General features: G+C 42.5%; 6 protein-coding genes across 7 annotated transcripts in view; 3 read left to right on the top strand and 3 right to left on the bottom strand.

The window, feature by feature from the left end:
* Positions 1-132: 132 nt before the first annotated feature.
* On the bottom strand, positions 133-1,974 carry LOC134194386 (sodium channel modifier 1-like). The gene is made up of 8 exons (XM_062663314.1): positions 1,924-1,974; positions 1,794-1,864; positions 1,649-1,737; positions 1,155-1,255; positions 887-1,085; positions 508-658; positions 382-444; positions 133-327 (listed from the first exon to the last, which is right to left on the bottom strand). The coding sequence occupies exons 1-8, from the start codon at positions 1,972-1,974 to the stop codon at positions 240-242; spliced, it is 813 nt and encodes a 270-aa protein (XP_062519298.1). The 3' UTR covers positions 133-239.
* A 672-nt stretch (positions 1,975-2,646) lies between these two features.
* Positions 2,647-5,334, bottom strand: LOC134194383 (frizzled-2-like). Its single transcript, XM_062663311.1, has 3 exons — positions 4,543-5,334; positions 3,969-4,331; positions 2,647-3,755 (listed from the first exon to the last, which is right to left on the bottom strand). The coding sequence occupies exons 1-3, from the start codon at positions 5,166-5,168 to the stop codon at positions 2,924-2,926; spliced, it is 1,821 nt and encodes a 606-aa protein (XP_062519295.1). The 5' UTR covers positions 5,169-5,334; the 3' UTR covers positions 2,647-2,923.
* A 265-nt stretch (positions 5,335-5,599) lies between these two features.
* Positions 5,600-7,801, bottom strand: LOC134194382 (frizzled-2-like). Its single transcript, XM_062663310.1, has one exon. The coding sequence runs from the start codon at positions 7,799-7,801 to the stop codon at positions 5,942-5,944; it is 1,860 nt and encodes a 619-aa protein (XP_062519294.1). The 3' UTR covers positions 5,600-5,941.
* A 48-nt stretch (positions 7,802-7,849) lies between these two features.
* On the top strand, positions 7,850-15,364 carry LOC134194385 (cyclin-dependent kinase 14-like). Of its 2 annotated transcripts, XM_062663313.1 has the most exons (17): positions 7,850-7,984; positions 8,041-8,666; positions 8,770-8,844; positions 9,270-9,313; positions 9,476-9,670; positions 9,729-9,820; positions 9,892-9,971; positions 10,043-10,137; positions 11,161-11,285; positions 11,346-11,407; positions 11,475-11,535; positions 12,851-12,910; positions 12,967-13,124; positions 13,846-13,894; positions 13,954-14,002; positions 14,062-14,152; positions 15,024-15,364. In XM_062663313.1, exons 2-17 carry the CDS (start codon positions 8,603-8,605, stop codon positions 15,125-15,127), a joined length of 1,404 nt encoding a protein of 467 aa, XP_062519297.1. In that variant the 5' UTR covers positions 7,850-7,984; positions 8,041-8,602; the 3' UTR covers positions 15,128-15,364. The 2 variants fall into 2 exon arrangements, with proteins under 2 accessions (XP_062519297.1, XP_062519296.1); XM_062663312.1 differs by having other exon boundaries at positions 7,906-8,666.
* Positions 15,365-15,692: 328 nt separating this feature from the next.
* LOC134194108 (sentrin-specific protease 2-like) lies at positions 15,693-18,209 on the top strand. Its single transcript, XM_062663012.1, has 14 exons — positions 15,693-15,812; positions 15,882-15,987; positions 16,351-16,485; positions 16,545-16,664; positions 16,729-16,776; positions 16,831-16,923; positions 17,022-17,090; positions 17,156-17,241; positions 17,302-17,382; positions 17,448-17,498; positions 17,552-17,596; positions 17,650-17,708; positions 17,777-18,075; positions 18,143-18,209. Coding segments are annotated over exons 2-10 (726 nt in total). The 5' UTR covers positions 15,693-15,812; positions 15,882-15,894; the 3' UTR covers positions 17,449-17,498; positions 17,552-17,596; positions 17,650-17,708; positions 17,777-18,075; positions 18,143-18,209.
* Positions 18,210-19,445: 1,236 nt separating this feature from the next.
* Positions 19,446-25,281, top strand: part of LOC134194042 (protein arginine N-methyltransferase 6-like) — an 8,031-nt gene continuing 2,195 nt past the window's right edge. The window contains exons 1-6 of the mRNA XM_062662941.1: positions 19,446-19,551; positions 19,608-19,664; positions 21,215-21,280; positions 21,443-21,510; positions 21,567-21,608; positions 25,246-25,281. The exon at positions 25,246-25,281 is cut by the window's right edge and continues 65 nt beyond it. Coding sequence (XP_062518925.1) covers positions 19,523-19,551; positions 19,608-19,664; positions 21,215-21,280; positions 21,443-21,510; positions 21,567-21,608; positions 25,246-25,281 — 298 coding nt within the window. The 5' untranslated portion in view covers positions 19,446-19,522. The remainder of the gene's footprint in view (positions 19,552-19,607; positions 19,665-21,214; positions 21,281-21,442; positions 21,511-21,566; positions 21,609-25,245) is intronic.

Below are 25,281 nucleotides of genomic sequence, written 5' to 3'. Positions count from 1 at the left end.
TCACACACACTCACACTCACACACACACACACACACACACACACACACACACACACACACACACACACACACACACACACACCACACAGCACGTTATGATTCATATCATATATGAGACACACATGACTGCTACAAGCAATAAGTTTTCATGAATGTTGAGATGGATCATACTCCAACTCCTAGACAAGCAATTTGCTCTGTACTACGTACCTGTGTAATGACTAAGGACAGTCACAACACTACGAAGGTGGTTCTTCTTCATCTGAATCAAACTCGACATCTGGATCTTTGTACCACTTGCCATTAGCATCTTGCAGCCAACCCGACCTACATAACCACATCCTGTTCATATCCATATGTAGTCACAATCGTATCACCTACTGCTTCAGTTGCAAGTATCGGAGATGTTCATTGTGTTCTCCTGTCTTAGCTGCAGTTGACTGACTAAATAATTGATTATTCAAACTAACCACTAAACTTACCACTAAAGTATTACCGAATGCTTACCCTCTTTCTGATTTTTGTCGGCTACTGATCCCAGCATTCCATGGAAATACATAGCTTGAAGTTGCCGTTGGTTTTGACATCATAACAGCAGCAGCTTCAGAATTAGTTGTGTGAGAATTTCGATGATCGTTTTCAGTTATATTTGAGCACTCTTCAAACAATGAAGAAGGATAAGTGTTGCTATTATATTCGGACTGGTGTGTGTGTGTGTGTGTGTGTGTGTGTGTGTGTGTGTGTGTGTGTGTGTGTGTGTGTGTGTGTGTGTGTGTGTGTGTGTGGTGTGTGTGTGTGGTGTGTGTGTGCGTGTGTGTGTGTGTGCATGCGTGGTGTGTGTGTGTGCGCGCGCGCGTGCACGTGTGTATTATCTATCAGTGGTTACCACGTTCATGATCAGATTGATGTTGAAAAAACCTTGTCGGCCTTTCAGAAACCTTTGCTCTTTTCCTTTGTGCAGTGCTGCAATATGGCGTTTCCTTCATCAGAGCATGACCTATCCTTTTCCTAGTCATCTCCAGTAATGGTGCAACGGTACATGCTGCTTTTCCACTTTCTTCAAAGCTGTAATGACAACTTTCATCCTAAGGTTCAGAACAAAACAAAACAAATTACAACAAAATTGTAAAATTATTTAACTAACTGAATACAACCGTGTCACTGCTGTCGGCTAGTGACTGTAATGCAGCTTCTTGGTCTCGTCTCTGTTTCTCGTCTCTCTCTAGCTCTTTCTGTTTAATTCTTAGTTTTGTAGCTAAAATTAGAGGAAAACATATACTATGGTATTCAAGACACACACGTGCGTGCACACACACACACACACACAAACAAACAAACAAACAAACACACACACACAAACAAACACACACACAAACAAACACACACACACAAACAAACACACAAACAAACACACACAAACAAACAAACACACACACAAACACACACAAACAAACAAACACACACACAAACACACACACACACACAAACAAACAAGCAAACACACATACGCACACACACACACACACACACACACAAATACACACACACACACACACACACACACACACACACACACACACACACACACACACACACACACACACACACACACACATTACACATACACAAAAATTTAAAATTTTGAGACCTTCCACGTGTTTCTTTCCTCTTCTGTGAACTACCAACATGTCAATACTGTCAACAACTGGACAATGCTTGCATACCGTGCAGGCGTACCTAATATAAACCCTACTGTCTGTTTAAAACAATTGTTTGATTCTAAAGCAGCCTACGTGCCATTCTTGAGCAACACTGCTTCATCATCCGGGATGTTGTTAGTCAGTAACTCTTCCCGTCTTCGTCTCTGTAAGAATAAAATTACTCAAAAACAATATTTCCTTTATGACAAGGTCAGTGACCAACATTTAGTAAACGAATCTCTCCAACCCGATCTCCTACCAATTTGAATGACATCTAAACACATTGATATCAAAATTTAGCTTAAGGCGGGCAACTTCCGACTTTGGGACCGTACGTACGTACTGAGCTGTAAGAATACTCGTATGGTAGGTTGGTGTGATTACAGTATGTGTCTAAATACTAAACTTACCGCTGTCGTTGAGGCGTGTAGGATAATTTCATTGAACTCAATAATTACTAGTACTGAGAGGAAGAAACTGAGTTGCTGCTGCGGCTGCTGCTGTGTGGTGTGGTGTGGTGTGGTGTGGTGTGGTGTGTTGTGTGTGTGTGTGTGTGTGTGTGTGTGTGTGTGTGTGTGTGTGTGTGTGTGTGTGTGTGAGTGTGTGTGTGTGTTTGTGTGTGTCGCACGTACTGTAGGCATGTTATGCGCGAATGCGTGCAATTAAGAGCTTTGCAATGGGTCTGTTTTACTATATTTGGCTGGCTGACTGGCTGTTTGTCTGTCTGTTTGTACACATCAATGTGGTGGTACAAGTATGCCACTTGACCATTCCTTGATACACTGTACTTGATTTAATTAATCAAGAGACTACGTGTACAGTATACCTTTCTGTACTTTATTGCCAGCACATCACTACTGTCTATATATACTCAGCATGTATCAGATAGTAGTAGGTTGTTTCGAATCTTGACTCTTGATAGGACAAAATATTTATTGATCTAGACTGCATTCTGACCTTCAAATTTTCAATCAGTGATTAATTAATTAATTATTGTGTTTGTATTTGTTTACATGTTTGTACTATAGCGTAACATGAAGCAAGTAAGAAAAATGACTGTCAAGCTAGTACAGTTAGATGCAATGTTTAGTGTAACCGTCGGCTTACAGAAATAGAACATTTAGCTTGTCTAGCTACTTACAGCCTATAGAAAAATACGGGTGTCTCCCCTACAACACCGAAATGAGTTTCATGGCGGAAAGTCAATACTACAGAAATCGTACTCAAACTACAGTAGTGATGGGGCCTCCTGGCGAGCCCGGCTGCTGGCAGTTTCTCACACACTCCTTTGGTGTCCAATCAAAATGGCACATTTTACAGTTTTTCGACGACCGTAGTTTACCGGCCCATGCCCATAGTGCAATCACTACAGCACCCGCCAGTGTCATGAGATATTTGAGAAGATAGATGGTGGCTGGAGGTCTGGAACGAGATTCACAGCCCAGGTTGTTCACCACGCAGTTGGCAAAGTCTTTTTCCCACGTCGCTCGACTTTGCTGCTCGTAGAGAACGCACGCCAAGAGCAGAGTAACGATGATAAGGTAGAAGAGGCCGAGGAGAGAAGCGGCAATCGGAAATTCTCCCTCCTTGCATGCCGCCATACTTTCCGGCATACTTTCGGTCATACTTTCAGTCCTACTTCCCGTCCTGCTCTCAGTTCTGTTGTCGTTTCCAAGCGAGGACCTCACCAGTCGACGCTGGCTGCTCGACGACAAACGGTCAATGTGTTGTAGTCTTACTTCATCGATTCTTGGGTTTGACGATTGCCTCTTCGCAGCGACGAGTCCGCAAACGAGAAAGACGGCTCCGAGGATGAGAAACACGATGAGCTGTGCAACGACGAATCCGGTGAAGAAGACGAGGTTGCTGTTTCCCGGCGAACAAATGTTTGAGAGCGGGTCGCCGTCGACAGCCTGTAGCGCAAGAACGATGACCACCTGGATGGCAGGTACTGACCAGGCTAACGCGTGAAAGTATCGGAACAAGTGAGAAATGCGAGCGACATCCCATCCGATGCCAGCCGCTGTAAACAGGTAAAGCGTCAGAACGACCCACCTAATGACACGAACCGACAAATTATGTAGAAATATTGTAGATATGTTAGGCGCAAAGCTTGGATATGGACAAACCACGGATTTCTAGTTTTCCGGGTAATTTGAGGGCTAGGGCTAGGGTTGGCGATCCATGGTTTGTACAGGCAATTCGTGGATTGTCCAAATCTGCACTTTGCGCACAACATATATTTCTGCAAATAGTATGGATTCAAACCATGTATGCGCAGCCGTTTCGAAGTAGGAGCTTAGCAGGAATGTGATAACGCACGGCGCGTTTTTCCATTCTTCAATTCTTTGAGCTGTTTCGTTCAAGTGCGTTCCCTCTGTTCCTTGACCTTCATAGCAGGCGATGGACGTTTTGTCTGCACCAAAGCCGATGATGTAGGCTACAGCCACCGGTACGTAACAACATGTGAGGTAGAGGATTGGACGTTCAATGTCGTAGAACCGATCTTTGTTCAGGTAGAAGTAGAGCAGACTGGCAATGACCGCCGTCAGAGAGATACACGACCACGCTAGGATCCAGTCGGAAGCGAAGCGAAGCTGCTCCTCGTCGTAGAAAGTGTTACACGGCGCCCTGAAAGACACAAACGACAACTTGAGGTGCGAACTACGGGTCGGGCCTTTGGCTATTGATGAAATATTAGAATGGTCCATCTGAGGCGGAGCTTTACACTTAAGGTGCCGTTAGGGGGTTGTAACTACCACTTGACGGTCCACAAACAGTACTCCTACTATACTTCTCATCTAACAAAAGGAATTGGCGAATAGAGTAGCTACTTACTGACCTGCAGTACGACAAGCCGGCAAAAGAGTCGGACTTGCTCCCGCTCGGTATCAACGGGCTTCTGCACTCTTGTAGAGTGCTCGGCCGCGTGGACTCCTCGTCGGTCCCTCCTCCTTCGTGACTGCTGGTGCCACCCATTTCGGGGACGGACGTCGGTATCGGTGTCCACGAGCTTTCCGTGCGGTTGTCCGACATGCAGACGACACCGTTGGCCTCGTCTCTCTCCGGCAGTCGCTCGCAGTTGAGTCGATCAGGCCATGGATATCCTCTCTCGACCAGATATGGCTCACACCTCCTCCGTACACGCAGACAAACGGACCGACAAGGTGGTAGAGAGAGCAGGTGGCTGTAGTCAGTGCAGATGGGGAAATATAACGCGCAGAGAAGAAACAAGAGCTCGTCCGAGCAGTTCATTGACTGAACTGGATAGTGACTCATCTCAGTTGCCGCCTCCGCTTGAGTATAGTGGTCGAATTTGTTGGGCACGACGGTGTTGTTGTAGAACTGACGGCAACTGTCTTGTCGTAGTGCCTCGCATCGTTCCGGGGGGCGCGGGCCGAACTGGTCGAAGGCAGAGACCGGGACGAGACTCGCCACCATGCAGATGCACAACAACAACGGCCGCATGCTGCTTCTGTTGCCGGAGTGTGCGGTACCGACTGTCTTAGCACAATACGTGAGCCTTGTTGGCACGTGGCCTCAAAACTTCTCGCCCGCCAGTGCCAAGAAAGAAATACCTAGCGCCTGACGTTCACTCAAAATCGGGAAGTTCGTGAACGCGCTCTGTGGACCATCACGTGAACCCCTAATCACGCGGTTGGTAAACAAGCTCTACTGGAATGGCATTTTTTCTCAATTTCTGTTTAATGGTGGGAAATAGTTCTGCTACATGAACAGATGATTGTCGTCCAATTTGGCAATTTCTCGCCATACTGAAGTGGAGTGGCGCAATGGGCGGGGCTCATGTAATTAACCCTGATTGATGGTCTGAACACAGTTAGCATTGCGGGGAGCACAGAACGTCAACAATGGTCTAGTGGATGAAAGAAGTGTCTGGATTAGGTTGAAGTGACAAGTTCAAGCCAGATTGTTAGAATAACACTGTTAGTACATTATATTATCAAACAAACACAAGGAGCCACAAGTACTTGGCAAACACACCTTACAGTTGCAATATTGAGATCTGCAGTGCCCATAGCAGCTAGGAGCATATGCTCTTGCTCATAGGCATACAGACACATCTATGAGCGGAAAACTATCAATTTCTGTATATTCAAAGCAGCATGTCCTATATACCAAAATCCTAGACAAGTTACTAACTTTGCTCAAGTGATACAATATACCATAAGACGGCTATCATCCATGTGTTCTAGGGAAGCAGCCATCGGGTGGGGTGAACTCTAAACATTGCTCTCTTGTCGATTACCAGCATCATCATCTGCACCAGAACTTGGCGGTGCATGTGCAACTGGTAGACCATCTGTATTACGGGATCGGTATGATTCTGGATGCGAACTGTTTTTAGATGGCCTTCTCCCTCGCTCTCTCAATTTCCACAATCTCTGTATCCCCGTCTTCCAGGAAGAGAACGTCTTTCTAGAGCAGATCCAAAATCCCGACGTGATACCAACGAAGACCTGCATGAAGTACTTGAGCATGAACACATTAAAATTGGGCTCCGGTCCAACACATTCGTCGATCTGGTCATAATAGAGAGCACAGTTAGTCTGTGTTCTCTGCCATTCGTTTCGGTTAGCACTCTCGTATATCAAACAGGCAACGACGATTGCAGCGGGCACCGTGTAGAGAATAGAGAAAATCCCGATGCGCATCATGAATTTTTCCAACCTGCTTTTCTCCGCGTGTGACACTCTGTGCTTCATAACAGAACGGATACGAAACATAGAATAAAATCCAGCAAGTAAGAAAAACGTTCCTAAGAGAAGAAACACCAGAAGAGGACCCAGAACAAAAATATTATGCGAATGAAGGTCCTGAACTCCAACAAAGCAAACCCCAGACAGATAATCACCATCTACCTTCTGCAAAGCCAAGATAACAATAGTCAGTACGGCAGGAATGATCCATGACACCAGATGGAAATATTGCGAGATAGACTCGATGGCCTCACTGCTCCACGCCAGCCCAGCAGCAAGAAACCACGTCAGAGTCAAGATAACCCACCACATAGCAGCAGCAATCACGAAAAAGTAGAGAACTAGAAACTGTATAGCACAACCAACGCTGTTTCCACTCATATGCTGGTACAGAACTCCATACTTTGCATTACAAGCAATCACACTGCCTCCGCCACGTTCTAGAGATGCATGCCCGGAGAGATATATAAGAGAGATGATCATATAACTAAAGCTGAGAAACACAATAGGCCGTTCCGGGTACTTGAACCTCTGCTGATCAGCAAGGAATGTCGAAACTGTCAAAAAGGTGGCCACCAAACAGACAGCCGACCATCCCAATATCCACCGTCGTGCCAAAACGTCTCGTTGACGTTTAGTAAAGAACCAGTTGTCGGGCAGCTCGTCAGACAAGGGAGGACACGGTATGCCACAACTGGAAAACCCACCAAACGAATATCCCGTAACCGAGTCGTTTCCATCGCGAACAGCGAGCAGCGGCGGGCACGACTTCGGATCACGCTCCTCTTGCACTCGGCCTCGCGGAGACTGTCTAACAATCGTCACGTTAGGAATATTGCCCCACGGCGAGCCGGACAGGTCGATTTTGTCCAAATAGCGGTCGAGATCGACATCACCGGCGACGAGCCTCGTGTCGTTTGCGCCTACGCATAAATCCTCCGGATCCTCTTGACCGTATCGCGGCAGTCGCGCGCAGTCAAAAACGCTCGGCCAGCCGAAATTCAGACTCTGCAATGTCGGGTCGCAGTCGTGCTTAGATTGCTCGCAGATTTCGCGACACGGGGGGAGAAAGATTTTCGACTTTTCGTCGCAGTAGGGTGAGTACATGGTGCAGAGAAAGAAAGCAATCAAGTCGGAGCATTTGTACTTGAGAAGAGGGAGAAACAGACTGAAGTCTGATTCCGCGTCTTGTGGGCGTCGATGGTTCAAGAGATTCGGGAATGTGGTGTAATTATACGGGAGAAAGATCTTGCAAAACGGTATGCTCACTTCTTCGCATTTCACGTTGTCTCCTTCTGTGAAGGATACAGCGGCGCTAAGGCGCATGAGCGGGAAGAGACAGACAGTGCAAACAAAAGCCATACACAGACGCCGACGTGTCATTTTGGCGCACTTGAGTAATGAGAGAAACACCTCCTCCTCCTCTCTCTCACCGACGAGTCGAGAATGGCGTCGAACAGCGAGCTGCAGATGAGACGGACGTGAATGCACGCGTGGTTGTGGTAGCTGTCAACAAGGTGGCAGCTTATTGGCCTGAGGGGATATTCGTGTACATTGCGCAAATACGTGGGTGAGAATTATAGGCAGCTCGCTCGTTATCACTTACACGCACAATTGTACAGGTGGAGCGACCCTATCACACCTCGTGAACTAATCTGAGTGCCTGCAATGTATCACCTTTGCAACCACTTCCGGTCGTGTGGTGAAGTCTCCAGTCAAAGCAGTCGATTGGCGTGCCGTTTGTGTGGTGAAAACGTAGGTTGCACTGGTGTGATTGCGATTAAGAACAAATCATGCTGTTTGTTCGTACATTTGTAACGTCCTACAATGAACTGTCATGTGACGCACGGTAGACCTAATCCGGGAACTTGGTTATCCGGGAAATCACTGTTGCTGAAAAGTATACAGTAGTGTACTTAATCAATTTACCTATACGTAATCGTTGTAAATTCAAATTGTATCTATTTAGATATACTACTTCTAGACAGTGCGCCAAACTAAAACATTGGCTCTGATCCGGGGTTTTATTTCACCTAATTGGTTCTTTTTAGTAACGGAAATCTTCTAGACTCCGGAAGTATGTGTACATTTAAGAACGGTGTTAACGCGCGTTAAGCGGGAATCATGCATACCCTCGTCCGCTCACTTTGAAACAATATTCCATCATTTACGACGCAACTCGACATGGCACTCGCCGTCGTCCGACCGTGCAGTAATCTCGAGGCGGAAAAGGTGGAGTTGAGTCGAGGTAAAGTCATAGATCGAGTCATTGAGACAGACCTGTCAAGCACAGCTCGCTTTCCTTGCTACATTGTGTTTCGCTAACGTTCGTCTCGCGTTCTCGTCTTCAGATCCCAGCAACATGCCGAAGATGGGACGAATGCAGAAGCTGAAACGTCGTCTGTCGCAGAGTCTGAGCAAATTCGGTGAGAAATTGATACTCTAGTAGGGCGAAACTGACACACAACTGGACCGGGAGGCGAAATTTCGATGTCGTTGACGTAGACATCGACGCACAAGTGCAAGCACCAAGACAGTCCTTATTTGTTAGTGAACTGTGGCTTCTTGATGCAGTCACACGTCTTGCTGGGGGGTTTGTTTTCTTGCTGGTTGCGTGCGTCTCACGGTGTTGTGTGTTGGCGTCTTGTATTGCAAAAGAGTTGCGAGTGAAGTCTGCGCGGAGTACTCGAATTCTTTGTATGTCGGTTGTGTGCGGTTGAGATTGTATGCACTTGGAAGCCGCACGTGAGGTGGTTTAGTTTCACGTTAGCGTCGCACTAGCGGGAGTCTGTGTATATGTGAGTTTTGGTGTAGGCTGATGGGTTGATAGTGTTGCTGTTTCGTTTTGCAGTGCCTGTTCCGCGAGATAGCTGCAACGGTCAAGCGCCTGTCGAGGTGAGGCTTTCCAAAGTTGTTGTCTGTAGGCGTTTCCGTCTATTGATTGAGTTGTTGTAAATTACTTGCGTCGTAAATGATTGCGATTGTGCGACGAACAGAGAGCTGCGAGGCGTATTATCGTGCGGTTTTGTTAAGAACTATTTTTGTGTATTGGTGTAGTCTCCCAAAGGCGATTACGAGCCACTAGAAACAGAGAGTGAGGACACACTAGCCGCTGAAGCTCAAGATCGACTCCCTCACAGACGCCATTCCGAGGCAATCATGCCGTTACAGCTAACTATTGAGGTGACGAGTCCTCTTCCCGGCGGAAGAAACAGTCCGTCGTATGTTCCGAGGAGGCGCATGTCGGTTTCTGTAAGCACAGCGAGAGTCTATGTTATGACGTCATGCTTGAAACTGTTTGCATATATAGCCTGATTCTCCTTTTGGAAAGGTGGAGACATACCAGAAGTTAGAAATGTTAGGAGAAGGCTCGTATGCGACTGTATACAGAGGAGTGAGCCGGTTAGTGTAGGATATATCCGTTTATGTGTAGAATGTGGCATCTAGCTAGGGATGGGATTTGTTTACCATAGGATAACAAATCAGATTGTTGCTCTCAAAGAGATCCGTTTGAATAGTGAAGAAGGCACGCCGTTTACTGCTATTAGAGAAGGTGGTTTGGCATTGTATTGTCTGTGGAATAGTTTTTGTGTGAGATGATAGCTTGTGTTTGTTGTTGCTTAGCTTCTCTGTTGAAGGGATTGAGACATGCTAACATAGTAATTCTACATGACATTATCCACACAAGAAACAATTTGACCTTTGTCTTCGAACATGTGGTGAGTCAGAGTTCAGAGAAGGCCTGTTGAACCAGACTAAAGAAATATCCAATGTTGTTGTATTATTTGTGTTTGCAAACACTCAAGTGAGTGTACTGACCACCATGTGCTTGGTATGCTTACTGTAGTGTTATGGTTTGTAACAGTTTTAGTACAGTATGATACAGTCCATTACAACAATAACAACTATAAATTAGGGCTTCCAATTTGGTCAGTTTCTGTAAATGTAGTATGTTTTGAGATGTTTTATGCACAAAGGATTCAAACGGTTGACAAAGTTCTAAAATGCTACCTGATCGATGTGGGTATTTCCTTTTGATTGTACAGTAGCTATAGACTGGACTATTGAATATGCAATAGTTGCTGTACCTGATTGATGAGGTCTCTATAATGTTTATGGAATATTAACAACTTCTCATAGCTTGCATTCCGATCGGAAAGTGGGGCATGAATCTAAGTCTGCATTCTCTTCTTCACTATCAATCTTGGTTTTTTAGTATGTTTGATGGTAGTGGCATATTCCAGTGAGGGAATTTGGCACAATTAGAAGCGCCAGTGGTTTATTTTAGAAAGGTAGATGTGGGATATTGTCATCAGTAGGTTTTCCAGCCACTGACCTACTGGTGTCAAGGTATTACTAAAGTGGCTGGAGGTGTGAAATAGTCAGGCAGTCTAAATGAGTTCACAGGTGAGTGTTTGCAAACACTCCATATATCAGCTCCACAGTTGATAGAACGTTATCTGGAAGAAATGCTGAAACTACAACATAAGGAAAGTACTGAAACAGAAAGAGACGAATTTGTTCAGTCACTTTGGAGGGCGTTCTTTATTAGGGGAAGTATATTGGACAGTGTGAAACATAAAAATAGTAGCAATATATGTAATGAGTTTCCATGAATTTAATGTATCGTTTTAATGTCTCACAGAGCGTATGACATAGTCTATACATTATCTTTGTATTTTCTAAGTCTGTGATTTATATTGTCTCTTGTGTGTGTGTGAGACTAGAGAATGTGTTTGTAGGACACAGACTTGAGTCGATACATGGAGAATCATCCTTCTGGAATACACCTACACACTGTCAAGCTCTTCCTTTTCCAGTTGATCCGTGGATTGGCATTTTGCCATGCCAGACAAATACTACACAGGTGATATGATTCAATAATGTTTATTTTGTATTAATAGTAATTTGTGTTTTCATTTTGTAGAGACCTCAAGCCACAAAACCTCCTGATTAATGAGAATGGAGAATTGAAATTGGCAGACTTTGGTAACCATAGCTTCTTGTTTAGTATTAATTTATCTCAACTTGATTGGACGGTTTTGTTTCTTTTCAGGTCTGGCGAGGGCAAAGTCAGTCCCTAGTCGGACGTTTTCAAATGAAGTTGTTACACTATGGTAAGAAACGTTTGAGAAAAGAAGATTACTAGACATGAAACATAGTATGTTGATTGCTAATAATTAATTAATTAATTTGGTGCACATGTTGCCATTTTCTTGATAGTATGGTAGTACTTTACTGGCTACACTGTGTTGTGTTACATGTGTGGGTTCGTGTGACCATTTGTTTTCTCTTGTCAAGCTGGATTAACACACAGTGGAGTGAGATGCTAGCAGGCATGCTGTTATGTGGCATTAGTTTTCATTGGATTAATGTAAATAGTGGTCACCAGATCAGAATGAAAATAGAACGAGAAAGCATGGCAGTTATTGTGTTCTGTTAGGGTGATATTATTGGTTATGGTAGTGTGTGGTAATAAGTCTCGTTAATTAGGGTTTCTGTGACCTGCTTGCAAAACTGTTTGTAAAGAAGGAGTCTGGCTAGTTTGTTTTGACTGTCCATATATGTCAGTTATTTTGAGTTTTGTATGCATTGTAGGTACACTCTAAATGATCTAATCAAGCGACATGCTGTACCTTGTCTGATGATTTGTCTGTAACTTGTCTAACAATATTGCTATGAGGAGTGAATGTATTTGACTCTCTTAGCATTGAATGTCCTTTGTCACTCTTTAATAGCCTTGTGTAAGACTAAGTAACTTCATGTTACCAGACGTTTGACAAGTTGAGCCACATGGCTCTTGCCATTTCTATTGAGAGAAGTGACATGATACTAAATTTATGGTCAATTAACAGCTGAGGGACGTGTGACATTATTAGTAGTGTTGCTTCTAACTAAGTTGAGCCTAGGTAGACTAGAATCTGTTGCTGGCATCACCTACCTTTGTTCGCACTTGTGAAGGAACTAATTAGGTGGGAGTGTGATGAGGTGGGATGTGTATAGCTGTTGTTGCATACTCTTGTATTAGTCTAGAGTTTGAATCGTTTGGAGTTAGTGTGGTGTCTATGTAATAATAGGATTGTTAATGTAAAAAGTGGGGAGTAGAGACTTAATTAAACAAGTAAATGAATTTGGCAGGGAAGTGGTATTTGTGGGTTAGGTAATTAACTTGAATGATCTACCAACAGAGTGAACTGCTAGTTCACTTGTCATGACACCCACAGGTTCACACACACACACACACACACACACACACACACACACACACACACACACACACACACACACACACACACACACACACACACACACACACACAACTAGTAAAACAAAACTTCAGTTGCCACTACAGTATTGCAGTGTGTCATTATGGTGACTTACTGATAGAGTCTTCAGCGATCTTTGCTTTTAGTTTAATGCTCTGTTGTATAGGTACCGGCCACCTGATGTCTTACTAGGATCTACCAACTACTCAACATCATTAGACATGTGGTATGCATATGGATGCTTTCAGTGATTCCTGTGTATACTACCTGGATACTTGGTAGGGGAGTCGGCTGCATATTTGCCGAGATTATCTCAGGTATTCCACTCTTCCCTGGACTCAAGGATGCATCCGACCAGGTAGTGAGAATATGGCAAGTGCTGGGGACACCTAACGAACAGACATGGCCAGGAGTAGAAAGACTACCCGAGTTCAAGAAACGTGAGTTCTATACCAAGATTGTTTGGAATCAGTTATGTAATCGCTTGAGGGTGTATGGGCGTGTTATTCTATGGTATGCATAGCCACCTGTATGAAGTCTCACCAAATGGGACACCATAGAGGAGTGTAATGAATATAAACAGTATGGATATTGCATTAGTATCAGTGGATGGTTTCTCTATTTCCCCATTGTACCAACATTGTATATGGGTGTTCAATCAGATGTAACCAGATATGTGAAGATGTATCTGCATATGGTGGTTGCAGCATGGATTAAGAATATAATTGCTTGGGTCTGCAGGTGTGTTACTATAGTAGAAATTGATTGGTTGTATTAGCTACTGTGAGTTTCATCTAAGATTGCATTACAAGTTTCTATTCTTGGTTTTGTTATTGCATGTTTTAATGTGTGGCATGCAAATTATATTCATATAGGAGTGTGCTCAGGTGTGTAGCTACAGGTGTGGCTAGTAGTCCCCACTCGAAAGTCAGTGCATGTGTGGGTGGGAGATGGGTGGGCGTGTGCATGAGTGACTATGTCTTTGTGCACTGTGTGTGTGTGTGTGTGTGTGTGTGTGTGTGTGTGTGTGTGTGTGTGTGTGCGTGTGCGTGTGCGTGTGCATGTGCATGTGTGCGTGTGTGTATGTGTATGTGTGCACGTGCGTGCGTGTCTGTGTGTGTGTGTGTGTGTGTGTGGTTTGTAATTGTGTTTTATTCACAGGGAAATTTGTTTGGTACGAATCTCATGATTTGGGAGAGGTGGTTCCACAGTGCGTACTATTCATTTTTTGAATTACATTGTTTGTATTGATCATTTCTGTATTGACAGGTTTAGAAATTCTTTTGGAGCTACTGAACTTGCTCAGGAACTGCTACAAGTAAGAGCAGCTTACAAAGTCTACTTCAAAGAATGATTCATTGTAATACATTTATGTAGTTGGAACCGGGAAACAGAATATCAGCAAACGATGCATTGCGTCATGAGTATTTTTCAGATCTGGGATTGGAAATACTGAAATTACCAGCAGGTGAGATGGTAGTTATGCTATTCATGTCTCATCTTAGCACTGCATTCTAATGTATTTGTCAAGCATTAAGTACCAGCCTGTCTGTTTGTTTCGTGTTGTAAGGGAGTTTAAGACTGTTGAAAGTCTGAGGTCCACGGTTGGCAGTTATACTTACCAGTTAGGTGGTTTATGTTTAGGTGGTCCACTGTTTTCGGCAAATTGCGACATTCAATAATGCCATCATATAGTGTAAGGTTTAGACTTCTGGCATGTTTGCCTGTCTTTCTTGAGGAACTGCTTATAGTGAATGGGTCTGATCTGTCAGTCTAATAGCAGCTCCTTATCCATTGTCCATTTTCTATTTGCTCCGTGATCCTAATGAGCTAATGATTGTGGGCAATGACTTAGTATCATGTTGATGTGAAGCCCTCCTAATGATGAGACCCTAGACAGTAACCTTCATAGTGCAGACAAACAGCAGGAAGTACAACAGGATGACTGGATGTCCCCTGAAGCTGATGAATGTGTAGTTCAGGTACATAAGGTCAAAGTTCAAGTGATGTGGTCAGGAGGTCTATACTGTTACTGTGTAGTAGTTATATTGTCTATAGTGCACACAATAGTCTATTGCTTCCATGTTGACATGTACATGTAGAAAAGCAAACACATCAACTCAGTTGTACAGTAGAAGTAATCAAACATCTTAGATCTAACTGTTCATTCATAAGTATACTGTAACTTATTTAAACTTGGATGTGGCCACTAAAGTTTTACTCTTGCTTGCCTTCTCAATCCATCAAACCAGCAGTTTGGGCACATCGAGTTGTTGTTGAGCTGTAATAGCAATGTATGTAATACATGTGGTGGATAGCCTTTGTCTTGTGTTTTTCAGAGTTTTCGATTTTCACTCTGCCATCAATAAAGTTGCACGAAGGCAAGTTGACTCTTACACCACCTTTGTCACCGATGCAGAATCCTTACATAAACAAGTCGTGAACAAAGCAGCCATCACTTTTTAGCAGTCATTGTTTTTAATGTATGGCACATTTGATGTGGCCAGGTAGAGTGCATTTGTACATAAACGGACGGTTTAGTAGCTCACGATCAAAGGATTGTACTTACTTGTTGTTTGTAAATTGTTTCAATACCGCTGTAGTAGAATTTTATGCCCTTAGAGGAAATTTATAAGGAATATTTATAGTTTGAACAAGATATTATACGTGATGGAAGTATCTAAAAAATATGTCTCCCTGTGTCACGGATCGAGTTTGAGCAGGTCAAGAAATCTGGTCATGGGCGTTCCATAATTGGGCATGGCCGTCACTTAGTGGTGAGGACCTCGCGCAGCCAGACCTCCTCTCGCCGCGTCAGCTTGTCTCGCGTGCCGGACCTTTGGCGTACGCGCGGGGAACAGGTCTGGCACGCGAGAGTACACCTAACTTGGCCTAATGGTCTGACATGGCTCGACTCTGCCCGTCAACGGAAGTCAAGAGAGGGAGAGGCCGGCTGCGCGAGATTCCCTCATCGTATGCGCTGCCTCCCTGGGATTCAGAGCATACGATGTTCTTGGAGATGGTAACTGTCAGTTCAGGGCTGTTGCACACCAGATCTATGACAGTGACAAATACCACGCTGCTGTCAGAAAACAAGCAGTTGACTTTATAGCAAAGTGTCATGGCAGGTACCATATGATTTAAAATACTAGCTGTTGTGAGATAGCAAACTCAATTGCACACAAAATAATTTTTAGATATGAACCGTTTATGACAGTGCCTTACAGCAATTATGTGGAAGAGATGGCTGCAACTGCTTGGGAAGACCACCTAACACTTGACTCCATAGCAAATGTCTATAACGTAAGAATATGGTGCATTGAATCTGCATCCCAATATGAATGCTCCCCAAAGAGAACTTCCAACAACAGGTGACATATATCTTGGCCACCTCGCAGAAAAGCACTACATATCAGTAGTACCGACTCAGGTATATATTAGGTATGGCCTTATAACACAGAAATTGGATCAATCTTAGATCTTTCAGGAACCCAACGGGTGTGAACCACAACATTCTATTCCCAGTAGGCTGGCAGATGTTGATAGATTTTTTATCATTTTGATCCTCAGGCATTTTTGTCTTCTAATTTCTTGCAGGCCCATTGCCCTTGCCTCTTGTCATGGACCATTCATACTTGATAGCAGCTCCGTTTGATCTATTTTTAGACCATTCATACTGTGCAGCAGGTGCATGTGTCAACTGAACATCGGTCAGTTGCAATTTTCAAGAAACAAATCCCTCTGCAAGAGAGTGGAGAAGGACCAGAGTGGCTTTCTTTGAAGAGAGAAGATGAATTCCTGGTACATACTTAAATAATCAAGACATGATTGCTGTTGAGTAGAATAGTCGACTACTGTAGGTAAATGAAGTATGGACAAGTAAAAGCCCAGATATGGTAGTGGGACATTGTTGTGATGGTCAAGAACTGACTGTACGTGACTTGAGCACTCTAATAGACGGTAATTGGCTCAATAGTCAGGTGTGTGCTTTAAATCAGTTGAATATACACATAGTTATATATAGTAAAGTTTCTTTGTTATCAGGTTGTCAATTCATTCATGCAAAACATTGCAATGGAATTGAACAATCAAGTATAGTTAGTAAACTGATCAAAAATGAGTTAGGTTAGAGCTGATTGAGTTTAGGGGTATAACGTATTCGCATACAATTCCTTCCTGTACACGAAACTGGTTACGTATGGACAAAAGCCACTGGATCACACCTGGAAATGGAAGAAGGTATTTTGCTTGGAATTGAGTGTAACATGATGAGCAGATAATGGAATAATTAGATGGCAAATTTTTATATCCCTACTGAACCTTTCTTTTTTTTCTAGAATGTCAACTTATTTCAATATCACACAGTGGTAATACCTATCCATCTTCCAGGCCATTGGACTGTTATGGTAGCCGTGTTCCTGACTGCAACAATGCAATCAAATGTAACTGTACATTTCTTTTATTCGGAAAGGTTTTGGACACAGTTCACAAGGAAATGAGATACCTAGATTCTCTGAATCCAAGTGAAAGGGATATATGTGTTGTAGCTCATATTCAGTAAAATATTGTCAATTTTAAAATAAAATTGCTATCACCGACAAGCCTATTGATTTACAGAAAGTTTATCGAACATGAAGGTCAAAGATTTTGTGTGACAGCGACAGAAAACTGGCCTGTATTGTTGGAAGTGACATACTGGTATGGTGACTTAATTAGAAAATGAATTTGTAACAATTGCTGATTTTACTTGTGCCTTTTGACAGAATTTTCCTCGACAAACTAATGGGTTAGACTGTGGAGTGCTTATTTGCTTGGTATGACATTATGGTAGCTATTGGTGCTTTTCATCATCGTTCTGTTACTGCAGCATGCTCTATATGAAATGCTAAAATTACCATACAACTACACTCAAGTACAGTATATAGTTTGTTCTCATGGCAAGCTTAAATAATTTGCTCCTTATAGTCACAGATGGCATCAGCCAGAGCATGGATTGCCTTGACATTTTGCAAGAACAAGAAAATGTAAGATAAGAGCCGGATCAAGAATATTCAAGTACATTGTAATACAGTTAACATTGGATCAATTTTAGGCCACAGAAACATCTAGTCACTACAACTGATGACAGTGATTATACCTGTGCTAATGACAGTAAGTGTATTGATGATGTGCAGGAAGATGTACGCATAATGCACTAAAGACTTTTACATAGATGTTATTTGTACTTATAAGGGGCATAAATGAAGTGACATCCAATCAGATATAAAACATTTTGGATGTCATTTAATCAATAAATAAATTTGAAATAGAAAACGCATTTTGTACTTTAGATGTAGAAATAATTGAGGAATGTACAAGTGCTCTCAAAGATACTGATACCTACAGCCGAAGGTGCAACATCATTCATAAAGTAGAAGCGATTGAACTGCTAACTGTATTATTTGCTCTGCCAATATAGTCATGAAATACATACTGCCATACAAACTGACAGTAAGGAGGAAGAAGAGTCACAGTCAGAAAAGGAATTATATAGTAAGTTGAGCAGAGGCACAGTGTGTTCATGTGTGGATGTTCGAATACTGTTGTCCGAATATTGTTGTCGCAAAGAGATCTAAAGTGTACACTCTTTATTTGTAAACACAAATCTCAATAAACTGTTCTTGCAGCTATTCATTGCACCACAAAGGAAATGGAGACAACACTGAAAAAATTGGAGTCAACAGGTGTCATCCAGACATTGTTGGACATGTGCCCCACCCAACAACTACCCAACATTTCTCAAAGAGTGATCATCGAGGAGAGCACAAGGCAGTGGCGGCACTTCACTATTGGAGCATAGTTTCCATAGCCTATTATTAAAAAGTACTAAATTATTATAAAAAACGGTACTTTTTTTCAAACCCCAGTAGTGCAAGGTACATGGACCCAAAAGACATTGACAATTTCAGTGAATTTATGGGGGAACCAGGAGACTGGATTTATTGTGTCAAATCAAAACATGCTGTCTTCCATGTCTTGGCCTACCATCATCTAGGCACTTGGGCGACAGATGACATTGCAGTCAAGTTGAAACTGAGTCATCCCTAAAATCAACCATGACAGACAATGCTTTGTGTGGTAGACTGACAAGGGTGAGTCAATGTAGCTATGGTGGTGAAGTAGATACTGTAATGAAAAGATGTGATATGTGACACATGCAACCACTCTACACAACATGTACATGTCCTGGGGAAAACTAAAACTTGTTCTAGCAGGGTAGACCTACCACTACACTATATTTGCCTTGATATTACATGTACATAAACGTGATCACATGATAGTTACGCTCTAATTAATTCACTTGCATCAGCTATCCGTTCAGCCATTTTACCATATATCGACAGTACACCTACTAGCAGTAAACGGTTTTAGACAAGAAATGGCAACATTGGAGAGTTCAAGACTTGATCTTTGACAGTCACTAATGACCTGTGCATCAGCTCGTTGACTAACTCCACTCTTGCCTGAGTCTTTCGCCCTAAAATATCATATTCGACACTATCTACACAGACAAACAGACGAGCAGACTAAACTACGCTTACATTTTAGTCTGTCGAACAATAAGAGCGCGCGCTAATGCGCTGACCAAAAATATCGCCGATGGACCTAATCCGCTGCTGCTCTAGGACCTAATCCGCTGCTGCTCTAGGACCTAATCCGCGAAGAGAAATGATTCCAGAGATCCGAGGTAGACGCGGTGCGCTAGCGCAGAATGTTTTCCGGTGCAAGTGCGTTAGCAAGCGGACATATTTGACCGGCCGGACCTAATCCGCTGCTACACCGGACGTAGAATTTTAGTATGTCGAAAAGGCGCCGTGTGCAGGACTTGTACGTTGGAGTATCTTGCGTGTTGGCCGGCTGTAACCGAATGTCTTGCTGTTAAGGTCGGATGAAGCAGAAGGATCGATTTTCGATGCAAAGAGCGAAAAATTCTATTTCAAGTTTGGCTGTCTGTCCATTTCTCTGTCTGTCTGTCTGTCCATTTCTCTGTCTGTCTGTCTGTCTGCAGTTGGTCGAATTTGACTATGGGGCCCAAGCGTACAGCCTCGGTGCCAGATCACGTGGTGAAGCGTTGGGGAGAAAAGAAACTTGTTTCTCCCCGCCCTCTGATTACTTCCATGTGGCAGCATAGCCACGCCCCTTGTGAATAAAGGGGTGGGCTAGCAAGACCTAAATTCAGAGCTCTACTGGTGTAGCCTCGGTACCCCAGACTTCTTTCTGCATGTGATGGGAGGAGAGTGCAAGGCAAGAAAGAAAGCAATCTGCTTCTGAGGAAGGATCCATTATGTGCATGATATTTTTAATTAACAAAACAGTCAAGCTCTGAAAACCTTGTCAAACTGATAACTGTTATTAGTATAATTGGGGCGAGTCTTGGCGAGACCGAGACCCTTCCTATGTGTACACTGTACTGTATTGAGATGTGTGTTTTGGTACGAGCGACCGGAAAGGATGTTGGTCTTGAGCCAATCACAGACATGATGGGTTGTGATGTCACAATGCAGGTGTAAGTGTAATAGCTGTAGGGCTCTCGAGGTTGCTAGGCGTCATTCTCATGGAATGACTGCGGCTAAAAATGCAACTAAATGTGAGAACACATTGCTTTTACAAATTTACATTAGCACTACACTATACGCACATGTTCTGGATGTCCAAACGCGCGTCCTTGTGTAGCTGTGAATGAAATACTCGTAGCTTGATTTGAAGCGGCCAAATTTGCAGGTAAATTTTTTTGTTAGTGTGTACAGTGTGAGCAATCACGTCACAAAGTGTTTTGTGTTAGCTACATAATGAACTTGAGTTTCTTCTATACAAACCTTTTGACAAATTACTTTTTGTGTCCGTTCTCACTGAGGCTCGCCCCAACAATGTTTTCCATTTTAAATTAAGTTAGCTACCTTTGTCTGGGGCCACAAATTTTAAACCTGGGACCACAATTTGCTCCATCACCACCCTGTGTCTGTTTGTTTGTCTGTTTGTCTGTCTGTCTGTCTGTCTGTCTTTTTGTCTGTCTGTCTGTCTTTCTGTCTGTCTGTCTGTCATTCTGTCTGTCTGTCTGTCTGTTTGTCTGTCTGTCTGTCTGTCTGTCTGTCTGTCGTTCTGTCTGTCTGTTTGTCTGTCTGTGTCTCTGTCTGTCTGTCTGTCTGTCATTCTGTCTGTCTGTCTGTCTGTCTGTCATTCTGTCTGTCTGTCTGTCTGACTATTACTCTTCAAAAATGCAACAGCAGAGTGATTTTGCGGAAGCTGTCAAGGCTTTCTGTGCGCTCATTAGGAGATGACAGTGTTTTGGGAGTAGATAGAGACATTCAGTGTTTTACTCATTAGCAATAGTCTCGGACTACAAGTAGAACATTTCATTTTAACAATAACTGTTTGTAGTAGTGAAGATTGTTGACAATAAACTTGATTCTATCTGTCTGTCTGTCTGTCTGGCCATCTCTGATTGCTTGTCTACTGATCTGTCACAATAGTTTATGAAATGATCTTGTAGTGTTTATTCGGATGCATCTGTACATGAAAGGATGCTTGAAGACATGACAAGAACGAAGGCATATCAGTAAGGATAGCAATCGAGTGCATGGTCACACCTAGCTTACTCAGTTTGACATTATACTTTGATACAATCTAAATATTAGAAGCTAACACATTTGTATGGTCTGATACCTACTATGCAATTAACACTATACTAGTATACCTTCTTGCTGCTTTGTTCCATTAGAGATGCCATTTTTAAATTTTCTGATGCAATTAAAGGAAAAGTTGTAGCAGACGTGGGTGCAGGAACTGGTTCGTTTATGTGGCAGATCTTCCTTTCTCATAATTTAATTAACTAATGCTTTTAGGTATTCTCAGTATGTTCTGTATTCAAGCTGGTGCCAAGAAAGGTAGGCAGAAATTCTGGTAATAGTCTTGCTAACCACACTTGGCAACATTGCAATGCTACGCCACAAAATTATTATCACATAGGTGCATGCACATTATTGTCATTGGACAGCATTTTTTAACTTAAATAATAATGGGTGCTCATTGCATTCCACCTGTGCGAGCGAGCACGTACTATACAGCTGCAGAGTAAAATTTTAGAACAACGTCTAGAATACGTTGTTCAATACACTAGCGGTATGTAGTAAAAGATCAGGAAAAGAGAGCTGCTGCTAGATACCGTAGTAACTTGCAGACGCATTGATTCGGGCAGCATTTACATAGTCAAAGCGGCAAAAAGCAAAACATGACTGTTGCATCTCTATTACTTCACACATCGATCGCAATGAAATCTCATTCTAGATAACCGCGATCAACACAACTCGATACTCACTCACATATACAGCTTACAACTGTCGAAAGCTGCCTCAAAACTGATCACTCTCTAGATAATTAATGTGTGAAGTACCATGAGTCTAACTTGATCAATATTTCACTCAGCTAGATTTAGACGTCCTCTATGGAGCGACAGTCGGCAAGCGAAATATTTCTATGCAATTTCAGTCACAACATATCGGCCGCGGCTAGCGAGATGGCATCGGCCAGGTGCACAGGTAGATTAGCTACATACTGCTGAATGCACTTGATGGACAGCAAATCAGTTTTGTTCAAAACAGCTTTGTACAATTAATAAACCCTTTACTGTCGTAAGTGACTTGTTTTCTTCAAATTTCAACTGTGTACTTTGCGCGCTTTCTTCAGTCAATAGTGTCTAGCGATGACGTCACATGAAGTGTCACAGTTAGTTACGTAAATCAATAGTCAAGCTAACGGAGAAGCGCCTATTAACTGTCACAAAAACAGCTAGTACAAGACGCTATATAAGTTAAAACGCTGCTTACGCCTAATTCAATCTTGTTGCCATAGCAATAATTACAGAGTGACGTCACATAACGTGAAGTGTTAATTTTTGGCATCCATCGAGGAAAACAAACAATTATTCAAAATGATCGATTTGTAACAGCTGTCCCCTGGGTGTAGGGGTGGTGGAACGCAGTCACATAAGTGAGCATAGTTATCATAGAAACATCTCTAGTGATGACGTCACATGACGTAAACTATTGTATGTTTACTTTCTTCAAAACTAGCAAAGAACGATTTGAATTTATCAATTCCTAAACGATTCCCCCGGGGGTAGGGGCGGCGGCGGCGGCGCACGGACAGACACTCAGAGTACCCCTTTGACGCATTAGAGAAAACTCGCTCGCTCGCAAATCATTAGGTCAAATTGGTGGTACTGTATATACACACAGCTGCACTGCAACTTCTGTCAAACAATAACTTAGACATAGAGTTTGCATTATAGATTTGATATTACAGGTGGCCGATTTTTTAAGTGATAGAACACATGTGAGGCTATATACGTAGAGAAAATGTTTATGTGTGACTGAGGATGAATATGCATGTGATCAACAACATGTTGAAATGATGTGGTGGACAGTTGGTGGTGGTAGATGCAGAGCATGAAATAACTACCAACGAGAAGACTAAATGGCCATTTGTTATGACAAAAATTTGACTAAAGTGGCAGCTACAGCTCCGAGTGGCTGATCAATTTGAAATCCTTATTTTGGGGTCTGTTCAGTAGATGGTTCTGAAGGAGCTTTATTGTGTGATATTATGATATGCATACATGTGTAGTGATGTGTAATGATCTCTAGTGATCAACACAAGAATGTGTACTGACTAGCCTCGTTCCCAGGTGCTTGTGCAAAACATGACCTAAAAGCTGACCTGGCTGATGTGACAGGCTCTCACTGCATGGAGTAGTAAAGGGAGGGATCGAGTCTACTGACAAGGTAGTAAGTAATAGTATAGCTTGTTAGCATAAACTGTCTTTCTCTTTCTTCAAGCTCTGCATGTTGTGGTTCATCATTAGAACAATAAACTAAAAATCATAAAAAGACACAGGACAGGCCGACAAAAGCAATTTAGAAGTGAAGTGGTCTAACGCGCGTAGTGCATGCTACAAGCAGCTTTCTTTAATTAATTAATTAACAGGACTTACTACTACAAAGTAACGGTTCTTTCAGGTAAATGCAAGGCATGCTTGCTTGCTTAACTTAGCTTCGAAATTGACGACAATTGGCAGAAACATATATTATTCTATTTAATTAATCATTATTTTCACAATTGGAAGTATACAGCAATACATAGCTGGTTAAAGTCGAAATTTCAAAAAGTGGAATGACCATGACTGCTGCGGCTCCGTTGGCCCTGAAAGAACAACTAAAAATTTTAGTTAAATGTACAGTTGGTATTTAGAAGTTGGTGTTATCTACAACGGTAAATAGGGTCTATTGAAAGGGCATCCGTAGAGGCGTGGGAATGAGGTATCAAGACTCTCTCAGAGACATATTTCCAGATTGGTTTCGAGAAGGAGCAGAGAAAATGTGTGAATCAAAGTCAGCTTTTTGAAGAGGGCAGTAAGGTCTACGATCAAACTAACTAAAGGGGATGGGGTGGTATGCATATAGAATGTATAGGATGGTTATTGTGTTGGTCTTTTTGTGTATGTCATATAGTTGTACGTGTAGTGTGTATGCATGTATGTGCGTGTATGCAGTGTTTCCGCTGGACGATTGCAAAATAGCCAAATGCTACAAATAGAAGTCGTTGGCACTAAAATGGTAATGCATCCTCGCCAATTTTGGTTAGCTGTTACAGTGTACTGTATCAACGCCTATTGCTGGTTCAGATCTTGCAAGTACAGTCGCTGCAGCATGACAAAGAGTGGCAATTAACACATTGCATTGAGCTCTTAGGACTAGAAAACCAATCTATTGCGTGTGTATGTCCTGCACATAGCGGGCACTTTTGCATACAGCTTCCATAAGCGTCGAACTAGAAATAATCACAATGAAGATGAGAGTCATGGTTCTGAAGACGATTGCTGAAGTAAAACGGAAGCAGTAAAAATCACGAGGAAGATGATGACGACAATGACTTTATTAGTGCTGAACTTTGATTGTAAATTATGCTGAGCATAAAAGGGCCAAAACTTCAAGACTTTGATTTTGACAAACCTTTAATTTTGGTATAAAAAGCTAAGAAGGATGGCAGTAAATGCCAAAGTCTGGTGTGTAGACTTTGTCTTTCCAAAGTCATGTTCCATTACACATGGTATGTGTCAGATGTTAGTACTACATTTGTTGTGACAATTGATAAATGCTGCCTAGCTGTCTGTCTGACCAGGTTACACTTGAATCAATAGTAGTTGTTGTCTTTAAAATTGTTAGCTGTTTGACATTTGGGTGATTTTTCTTGGCTCTGAAATAAAGTGCTTGGCTACAAACGAATAAACTTCTTTAGCCAAGTGGCTAGTAATCGAAAATTTTTAGCGAAAACACTGGCATATGTATGAGCCTAGAGTGGGAACTGCACTATGTGCAATAACAATAAAATTATATTAAATTTAACTTGTGCAGATTGAACCACTACTGACTTAGTTTTGTGAAACTATTTCAGTTTTTTTTGTTTATATTCACTAGCAGGTAGTATTATGAGACGACTAGCTGGTGATAGTTGATCAATGTGTAGTCTATGCTGTGGAGGCGAGTGACATGGCAGAGCAAG

The sequence above is a fragment of the Corticium candelabrum genome, chromosome 18, assembly GCF_963422355.1.
Source record: "Corticium candelabrum chromosome 18, ooCorCand1.1, whole genome shotgun sequence".
NCBI lineage: Eukaryota > Metazoa > Porifera > Homoscleromorpha > Homosclerophorida > Plakinidae > Corticium > Corticium candelabrum.
Note: the sequence above shows the minus strand (reverse complement) of the source record. Positions and strands in the feature narration are given on the sequence as shown.